General features: G+C 39.2%; 1 protein-coding gene across 1 annotated transcript; it reads left to right on the top strand.

Moving 5' to 3' along the window:
* The first annotated feature begins 1,907 nt into the window (after nucleotides 1–1,907).
* Nucleotides 1,908–7,934, top strand: cxcl12a (chemokine (C-X-C motif) ligand 12a (stromal cell-derived factor 1)). The gene is made up of 4 exons (XM_086259647.1): nucleotides 1,908–2,066; nucleotides 3,675–3,792; nucleotides 4,720–4,803; nucleotides 6,458–7,934. The coding sequence occupies exons 1-4, from the start codon at nucleotides 2,000–2,002 to the stop codon at nucleotides 6,483–6,485; spliced, it is 297 nt and encodes a 98-aa protein (XP_086115773.1). The 5' UTR covers nucleotides 1,908–1,999; the 3' UTR covers nucleotides 6,486–7,934.
* Nucleotides 7,935–10,378: the final 2,444 nt, after the last annotated feature.

The raw sequence follows: 10,378 nt of genomic DNA, 5'->3' as shown, positions 1-10,378 counted from the left end.
AAACAATTGGGCAGATGTTCTGCCAAATCTGCTTATGTAACCACACTATTATAGTCCATTCACCTCTGGCCAAGAAAGTAAATCTTGCTTACTGTTGAGAAACGTCTGAATACTTGAATGTGCTTTGACTTCTCTCCCATGACATGTCACAGGTTGCCCCCCACTGACAGCCTGAACTATGCGCATAGACCGAGTAGATGTGAGAGCATGTGTATGTACTTGTGCTTGAGACAAATGACTTCCATTTGCCTGTGTGCTTGCGCAAACCCCGCTGCACACGTTTGCTGTTTGTGCAGGCTCACAGGAAAGTGCAGTGAAGTGAGCATAACCTGTAGATTGTAGCGACATGTCAGGCATCCTGTGTGAGAACAAGCAAGGTTGATGAGGTGAGCACTTTGATCTGAAACTCTTCACTCCAAGCTGAGAGGACGCTTACTGAAATATCAGGGCCTTCGTGCAACGCTCTTTACTTTCTGCCTACTCTGTCTTTCTAACATGCACTCTTGGAGTTAGCCTTTGTGGCCTGTGAGAGAAGTCAATATGTCCTTTCAGCTGTCAGCTAATTTTACCCTCCGTGCGTCTCCTCCCGTGCGTCTGGTATCCATGGCTTCATTCATCATGAGATCCAAAACACAGACAGCCTGCAACAAATCTAACAAAAATGTCTCAGAATTATGAACAAACAAGTTTACAAAAAGGGTAAGTATTGGTTATGTCAGGACTTTATTGTCACAAACACTTTGGTCATAAAGCAGATCTTGCCAACACAACAGAGGAATTGTCCTTTTTACTTACGATACCGGCTAGAGAGTTAAAACAAGCGCAAAACAAAGTTATTCTCCTTGAACAACCATCTTCTATTCCTCGCTCATTTTCATGATAAAGTGTGCTGTCAGCAGGTGGTTTGCTTTCCCACAGTTGGTGTGATGAGAGGATATGTCTGCAATAACTGAAAAAAGAAAGAATAGAAAATACAAAACCAACCACTTAGTCACATTATTCATGTTGCTCTGAGATTCTGAAAAAAATGTCTCAAAACACAACCTCAGTCTGTGTAAATATAAGCTTTGGTTGTCTGCAGTTTCTATTTACTTAGTGGAATTGCATGGAGTTCAGTTGTGTGTATTTAACTTAAACAATCTAAAAAGGTAATTATGGTGTTAACGCATTAGTATAAGGTATCATTTGATGAACATGTGAATAGGAATAAATTTCTCAGATCTAGGCGTATACACCCACACATTCTCCAAAAGGCCAAAAGTGTTGTATGCTCTTTCTACACCACATTTTTTACTTTTGGAAACATTAGTGTATAGTCACGCAAATTCTTCCCACTTTTATTTATGTAGGGTCAGTAAAGTCCCTGCGATGACCAGTTATAACATGAAAAACCAAGAAGCATGAAAAAAGCATGCACAAAAAAATGTTTCTCTTTCTTTTCAGCAGCAGCTTTAAGGACAGTGCAGAAGAAATCGTGCCAATTGCTTGAAGGTACACTTTGGATCCTACCCGTATTTTTTAGGAAATAAATGAACAGCTACCAATCAGCTTACTGCCAAATCTTCTGACATGTAAAAAAAAAAAAAGAAAAAAAAAAGAACACTTTCATTAAACACTTTCGTCAGAGGCATGTGCACACTTGCGCGCGCCTGGGGGTCTATCCGAAAATCCTCCTAAAACACCGGAAATAATAAAAAGCTCCTACAAAATAAAATCACGACAAAGTAATTAATATAACATTTAACACAGATCTATTAAAACGACGGCTCATCTATGACGTGTTTTTTTCTGAAAGTGATTTTTGTTACAATTTGACGCCTTATTACTTCATAAATATCCGTTAAAGTAAAAAACGGGTCCTTGGTGACCGGAAACACCATTTCTTTATGGTAGCTTGACGCAGTGGTGCCTAATTTAACACTCCGCCGGTGCCCCGTCTGTCAGAACTCCTCTGGACTTTACTCTGAGCAGTTTCGGAACTCTTTGACATTAACGCAAAATGGATGTGAAACTACTGGCGGTCGTGGCTGTACTCATGGTGATGATATATGCACCTCCAGCGCAAGGTATGGATTCATTTTCGGGGTTGCTGTTTTATGTTGCTTCAGATTTTGTTTAGACTGTATTGCAGCTGTGATGCGTATTGGAGGTAAGTATCAGCAACATATTTGCTTTTACGCTGTCCACCTGTTGACTTGTCTTGTCTGTAGTCCATTCATTCATCCATTCATCCATCATTTCTTCCGCGTATCCAGACAGCAGGGATAGGCTCCAGACAAGCTGCGACCCTGGATGTCTATAGTATTTCTATAAATAATTATCCCGATAGAGTTCTGCAACTCTATCGGGGTCCAGTACGTCCACAGTTCTTTTTAAATACTTTTTTGTTACTAATTATTTTACATTAAATACAGTTACTGTAAATCAGTGTGTATTTATAATATTAGTTGCCAAAAATCTGAGCACGACATCAGATGAGAAATTCCAATTGCGTGCACTCGGAGTGCAAATACTGTGGGGAAAAAGGGGGGAAAAACGTAAATTGGACCTGAAAATTTACATTTTTATTTACATTTTTTAAAATGCATAAATCTTTCATGCATTTTTTTTTCATTGAAGAAGGGAGAGTGCATTTTTCGCCGTGCGTAAAGCACGGCAGGCTGCACATGTGGCTCTTGCCGTATAGGAATTTCCCCGCTGGATCAGTGATCAGCGTGTGTTTGTCCTTCCCTTTGTTTTCTTTTAATTAGCCACAAATGAAGTCTCTAGAAGCCAAACCTCAGCTAGTGGCGACATCAATCACCCAACTTGAAGGTGTTGCGCTCTTTTATCATGGTAATCAGGTGTAAAAAATAATTAGCATAGTTTAATCCACTGGGGCAGGTTTCACCATCTGTGACTTACAGTCTGCCAGTGTCGCTTTAAAACAATTTACTGACAAGTAAAACAACTGTGTATAAACGGTATTTGGGCTAAAACTAACTTCTATCGGCGCGACTGCTTTATCTATTTCCAACGCCGCTTTTAGACGTAACGAAACGGGGAAAAAAGATTATCTTTATTTTTCCACATTAATCAACTGTGACCATCTCAGTGTAGGAACCTGAAAGGTGAGGCTCCAATGGAAACTGCGCACATCCATCACGCAGGGACCACACAGTACACAATGATGTTTGAAAGAGCTTAGTGTTTGTGGGTGTAAAACCCCCGCTAATAATGTACTCAGTCTCTCTGTTTGCTGTGTGGGATGAGCAGAAACTGGATTTTGTAAAGCTTAAATATGGAATTTTCATCTGTCAGTGTCATTTGTTAGTCCTATTTGGCAGTGTTGACTGTAGGCTTCTCGGCAAGGAAAGAGATAAACAAGTAGAATGGAGGGATAAAAATCAAACGGTTTAAATCCAAAAGACTCTGTATACTTCACTGCAGGGGGCATATTATTTATTTGTTCATAATCAGAGGGCTGGTGCATGCTTACTTTGTGCTTTGATAGGCTAAAGACTTGCTGTATTTTTATCTTATTTGCTGGTGGAATTTGTGATATTGCAATAAGTGTATGTCATTTCATACAGGAATGATATTTCATTTAATCTAATCTGAATTACTGCTTTGTTAAAATTTTGCTTTACTTTAAAATAGTTTTGTTATACTCAACTTCTCTTTTGCTTTCTCAGCAAAGCCCATCAGCCTGGTGGAGAGATGCTACTGCCGTTCAACAGTCAACACCGTCCCACGAAACTACATCCGAGAACTTAGGTTCATCCACACACCCAACTGCCCCTTCCAAGTGATGTGAGTGTTGTTTTTGACTTCTCCAGGCAGCACGTTTTCTGTCTGGGCCATATAAACGTTAGACAGGTTTCCTCCTAGTTCGGACATTTCTCACCATCAATCTCTGCAGGGTGACAAGCCAGAGAAAGGAATCATGCATGAATGTGTACATACACGCCCCTCAGTCACTCGCTCGCTCATTCACAGAAAACAAGTCGTTCTTTTTGCAACTGGCCCACTGACGCATCCACAGGAAGTGGTCCGAATGTGAAAAGGTGGTGGAAATTGGATACAGTTTTGTTTTTTAACCAGGAAGCAATAATCGTGGGTTTTGTAACTGGGTTTGCTTCTCATTTGCTTGTCACGCAGCGTTTTCTCTTCATACTGTTCATACAACCTTTAGTTGAGATCGCATTCGTCGGCACAGCTTGTGCAGTGCAAATCCATACATGAAAGTGTGTGGCAACATCGGTGAAAAAGGGTCAGTTGCATTAGAACTTCAGAAGCATGGAAAAATAAAATTGCCATATCTTACAAGTTTACATAAAGAGACATAAAACATGTCTGAAGCTACTTAAAACAAGATCTGTTGCCAAATGAGGCATGGTCCCCCACATGGAGACATATGATATGGTTGTAGCCCATTCTTTAAATAACCACAGGACTATCATGGCTTTAGAAAGTAGCCTGCGCATTGCAATATATTCTAATTTGACCTAACACTAAAGTACCTTAAGGGTCAGTATCTTATCAATATTAATGCATATTAATTTCTGTAGCAGCATCACTTACAAATTAAGGCACTACTGTTAAGAGGTTCGCTGCAAGTATCAAACTAGCAAGTCAGTGTTAATTCAGTCAGTTTGATAACAGTGTGTTAAGATACCCACTGTTAATGATTATGCATAATTCAAGCTTTTATCCTCATCTTATCCTTTTTCTAATCAGTGCCAAGCTGAAGTCAAACAAGGAGGTGTGCGTGAACCCTGAGATCCGGTGGCTGCAGCAGTACCTGAAGAACGCTCTCAACAAGTAAGTATCAGCAAATCCAGCAGATTTTAGTCATGGGGTCATTTTTCTGTAATACACAATCCCGTCTGGCTTTAACAAATCTGTTGGCACAAGTGGGATATACTCACTTACACTCTATAGAAATTTAAAGCAAAGAATCTACAAATCCAAAGGCGCAAATGCGCATTTGGATGTTTACCAATAGACTATTGTGGGAGTAAAAGCTCTCAATTGCCCAATTTATATTGGAACCCAAAGTCAAAACATGCTGGTACATGACCAAGTGGGAGTAGAGCGTTTCCACTTTCACATACAAAGTGTGGGTGCACTTAATCTGCTCTTAAGTGCTATTACAGGTTTGTTCCTGGTCATCACTATTCATACTGGAACACAGTCTAGCAAATGCAGTTTAATATATTTACACTATACACGGCACACTTGCATGCTGTTTAGAGTTTAGGACATTTAGTGCATTAAACGTTACATCGGAGAGTAAAGATAAAGATAACGTTCTAAATTTGTAAAAATAATGTAATATGATGGGATTCGTTGTCACCTTATGCAACTCTGAATTGCACAATCAAGTTAAATTCATACTGAGACTGGTGGCGTTAAAAGTCACTGTCTCCTTCCTTCCCTGAGGAAGCAGACACTTTTCTGAAAGATGTTGGTACAACAAAGTTTATAGAAGGGATCAAGTTGCCATGTCTGTTATTTAAAGAACGAAACAAACCCTGCACTGTGCGATGGAGGCGGATAAAAGAGTTTTTGGAATGTCACATGTGGATTCCCGTCTTTTCATGTAAAGAAAACTAAACGCACTACGGCATTTAATCCAGCTTGTGACATACACACTCAATACACACTGACAGATCCGCCCACAGTCTAGCAGTCAGACGGCCTGTCTCAAGGATGACTGTGGAGCCCTCGGGTTGATGAGGCGTGAACAGCCCTCTGCATAACAAAATAGCGCATGTAGAGTGCATGTTGCTTGTTTACAATCAGTCAGATCTAATGTGTTTCCACTTACACATGCAGTCATAGAGGAGGAGGCATAAACCTGCTTGTAATGTGTAGAAATGCACACGATTATAAGCCATGCGTTACTTTTGTAAACTAAATGATGATTGCCTTTTTGTATCTGACGAGTGTGGCAGATATAATTAAAGAACCCACTGGAGTTCCAAGTGCTTATGCTGTTAATATCCTGTTTATCCTTTGGCATCATCGCCCTGAGACTGCTTCACGTCAGTGCTCTGCAAAATTACATCTTCAGACATAACATTTTCAGAATGGCCCACTAATTGACCGGCCAACTGAAAGTGAATGCAGAAATCAAATTACATTTATTATTGCTAAGATGGTTAGCTCATGATTACAAGTCAAAAACATTTCGGCTTTCTAAACACGAAGCAGCTGTTTTTACTTGATAACCTGGAACTGAAATCAGCCGTGAGTTGTGCCACTGGACTAAATGCTCATTAATTTCCACTTTTGGTGTTTACTACTCACAAGTTACCGTGCATTTATCTTTTGTTGTGTTTTGACACTCTATTATATAGAGTGTCAAATATATAGACCGCGTGAACAGTCAGCACCAAAAAGCCATATGATTCTGACGTTGTAGTTCCCGTGTCTACTTTGTTCTCATGACAAATGTGCTTTTCCCTTCCAGGATGAAGAAAACCAAACAGGGCAACTAAAATGCCTGCAGAAATCCTCCCGAGCCACCGCTGAGGATTTGGACCACATCATCGCAGATATGTAACATGATACCAGATCATGTGTTAAATTGTACAGCACTTACTCTAGCTGACACGCTGCAGCCTTGTGCATGGATTAGCTTCAAAGTCTTCACCATAAACACCATGCTCCTAGCACTGCTGCATCCTTCACCACTTCATTTCACCACTTATAGATTTAACAAAATATTAGTGCAAAGTGCTATTATATCTATGAGTGTATACTTTCCTAAGCCATAGTGTAAATACTATTTTGTTAATGGACTTTAAAAGTAAAGAGCTATTTTTGGAGATTTTTCCTTTGGCCTCTCCGTTATTTAGGAAAAAAGCAAAGGCCCCACCCAGCGTGAAGGGGCTTAAAGAGGGATGACGTGTCTTAGCTAGAAGGTTTCCTCCATATCAAACTTTATTGAGCATCCCATTTGTGAGGAGCACAGTCTTGTGGTCTGTGGATCAGTTTATTCTGATCATGTTAGATTTCAGATTACACAAATTGATGTATAAGTTCTCCTCTAAAATAAATAATCAGTTTAAGTTAATTGGCACCAAGGAATTTAAGTGAATGCCAGCTGCCCCCCAACTGAAAACCCCTATAAAAATAGCAATACAATGTTTTTGTGATGGAAATTAATGCAGAAAGAGCTGCAGCATTTCCTACAGCTGTTCTGCGGCTGATTATGCGCCTGCGTCTTATTTCTTTCTTCTTTTTTTTGTTGTTCTTTGTAAAAGCTCAACATCTGGTTTCCAAACTGTGTTTTAATGAGCAGCCAATAAGACGAGATTTACCAGAATCATAAAATTGTGTTAGTTACCGAGAAATTGTGAGAAGAAATTGTGACACTGATCAAAATAGCCTCTCAATGTGAATACCACTTCCAAACATGGGTGTGCAAAAAAGGTAATTAAAATAGTAATAAAAACAATTGGTAACACAGAGGGCTGCAGTAGAACAAATACTACCATTACTGGCAATGGATATATGTATATAGATTTGACTACCTACAACTGTCATGCAGATAGAAATGCACTTTATACCTGATGTATTCATGTTTTAGCAAAAAAATGTATTATTACTAACTTTAAACACTACATTCTGTATTTTTCTTTTCTTTTTTTAAAACAGTTTATCGTCCTGTTTCTACTCTTTTGTGATCATTGAATGTGTAACTGAATTTAACTGGTTTGATTTTTTCTTCCACCCTTTTACTCATTTAAATCTCCTCTTCCTATGTAAAATTTATCTCATACAAATGTTTTATTTTTGTACTCTTTTATGCATTTATATTAAATCCAAACATTTAAATGAAGGAACTGTACTCTCACAACTGAGCCATCCAGTGTTGTTTTTTTTAATTTTTTATTATCAAACATGTATACATCTGGTCAGTAAAAAGGAAATCTTTGAAATACTATGGGTGTTTGATTCCTGTACATGTCACAAGTCTCATTGCCACTGATGCACACATACACACTTTTCATTTGAGTGACTCTTATAATCAAATGTAAAGCAAGCTCTACCAGGGCCGACACACAGCTGCTGCAGTCTTACAGTACCAGCAGGTCAGAGGCTAAATGTAAGGCTTTGATGAGAGAACATGTGTTTGGCTTTACTCGCGAGGGTAAATGAAAGGCAAGGACAATGATCCTGCCAGCTATTTAACTATTAACTCAACAAGCGACTATTAGGAAAGCATTAGCGCTAAAAAGGGTGAACTTTTAACTTCCCACATGGGGCCTTCTTTAAGGCTGAGCGAGGTAGTGTATCTAATGTGAGTGTTGTGCTAATAGAAACATCAGGGAGAGAGAAAGGGATGCAAGATGCAGGTAACAACCCAATTCACTGTGTTTACTGATTTTCTTTGAAATCCAGTTTAAATGTGAGAAAATATGAGTCAGCAGTAGCTTTATTTCAACTTACAGTTTGGAATATAAGTAAATCAGATGTAATCGCTATCTTAACTGGTTTCACTGCAGGGATCTGCAGGTGGAAACTTCGCAGTACTTTGAAGATAAGGGAGCTTATCTAGTGTTTAAGTTTTTAGTCACACAGCGGAGATTTCCATCCTAGAGTCTTTGTGTGAGACGCTGTATTACAAAGTGGATCATTTAAACATATTTACTAAGGCTCTGCCAGTTCCGCAATCTAAGACGAGTAGCTCATACATTATTTGCCTTCTGTCATTATTATTTAACTACCTGCTCATCTTGTCTGCCTACATTATCACTAACTGATCTACGTAGGCTGCACAGGAATCTGCTCAATTGTGAAATTGTCCTTAATGAAAAGCAGTTGTTTGTAATAGTTAATAACTCATTGTGTCTACGAGACCGCTGCCAACACCCACTGGTTTAACTAAGCAGGTGTTGTGACTGGAACCATGGGGGTAGGGAGTACTGCAAACAGCGAATGGTTTAACTTTAGATTTTATTTAATCAGAAATGGAAAATGTAGGTGGAAAAATTGTGTGAGGGTATCGCATAAATCTAGTAAAGCCAGGTGATTCATATAAAACATGTTGTTTCTAATAAACAGAATGGTTAATACGAGCATCTGAAGAGGTTACTGCAAATAGTCATTAAACAAAAGCTTTTGGGAAATAAATGAGTTGTGTTAAAGCACTAATACATCCTCACATGAAGTTTGACGAAGTGGAACAGAGCAGCATGATTATCGGGATAATTATAAGATTTACATGAATGATCTTCCTTAGTGCCATGTTAGTACTTGAGGCCAGCTGGGCACCCAGCCTAAATAAACACACACAGAGACCTTCAGTGCCAGAGTGTCTCACATATTCAATACTGTTTCTAAGAGAAAGGCACAGATATAATCAGCTATGACTCACTGCAATTTTGCACATAAAAAGTCCCTACGCAGCAATGTTCACATAAGAAAAAAGGTGAAAAAGAGAAAAGAAAAAGATTAAATGATTAAAAAAAGACATGTGACAATGAAATAAAGCCAGTGTTGCAAAACTGAGTTTTACAAAATTGCACAATATTCAAAAAGAATACAAATTTAGGAGAAATCAAAAGGCTACTCAGCACCTTGGTATGAATCGCACAGCCAGCGCTGCTCTCGTTTTCTCAGAGGTTGAGGAATGTAGAAGACAGGAGAAGACATATGAAAGTCATATTCAGCGTGGCCTTCAAAAACTCCATTGGGGTTTTGACTTCAACCACAATGTCAGACAAAAAACCGACACCTTGACACATGAATAAAGATTTGTTACATGAAATGAAAGGAATGACATAGAAACAAGGGACGAGCTAAGTGTGTGCGCTCATTTAACTTGGAGTGCAAGTTCCCGCCATCCTTAGCTGTAAAGGTTCCCAGATGTGGAGCCAATGAAACTCCACTTAGTGGTTATTCATCATGAAAAGCCGAGCATGAAAATATGAAATATTGTTGTGCATGAGTGTAAATGTGTGCATGAGAGGGCAAAGGGGTCACAGAAAGCCACTTCAAGAAGGTCGCGCTGAACGCTGCCCTCCTGAGTCAAACTAGTTTTTAATAAAAGCTGCAAGGTGGAAAAGTTAACCTAGGTCAATTATTAATTTTTGCGTGTGCATGGGTGTGTCACTTCCTAGCTTTACTTTAAGACACTGACTTTGCTTCAGATCCGTACCTTCAGCCACGCTGGCAGTTACACATAACAGTTTAAAAATGCTTTGTAGTTTGTCACCGCTCGAAATTTCAAGGGACGGTGGAAATTGCCCCGCTGAGCGTTTTAGGTGGTCAAAAATGCAGACACTCCCTCGTCACTGTGGTCTGAAGAAGAAAGAGAAAAGTTGTGCTGCACAACAATAATCTCCTGGAGCGAAATGAAATATCAGACTTACGAACTGTTTGA

The sequence above is a fragment of the Aulonocara sp. 'chitande type north' Nkhata Bay genome, linkage group LG13 (assembly GCF_057382095.1).
Source record: "Aulonocara sp. 'chitande type north' Nkhata Bay isolate Kocher_YH1m ecotype deep benthic linkage group LG13, A_spYH_male_GT1.1, whole genome shotgun sequence".
Classification (NCBI taxonomy): domain Eukaryota; kingdom Metazoa; phylum Chordata; class Actinopteri; order Cichliformes; family Cichlidae; genus Aulonocara; species Aulonocara sp. 'chitande type north' Nkhata Bay.
This window is presented reverse-complemented; position numbering and strand designations above follow the sequence as displayed.

Bases quoted from the DNA above. Each gene is read 5' to 3' on its own strand.
- cxcl12a (XM_086259647.1), top strand. From the start codon at position 2,000: ATGGATGTGAAACTACTGGCGGTCGTGGCTGTACTCATGGTGATGATA. The intron at 2,067-3,674 runs GTATGGATTCAT...TTGCTTTCTCAG, and splicing joins ATATGCACCTCCAGCGCAAG to CAAAGCCCATCAGCCTGGTG. The intron at 4,804-6,457 runs GTAAGTATCAGC...TTTCCCTTCCAG, and splicing joins CTGAAGAACGCTCTCAACAA to GATGAAGAAAACCAAACAGG.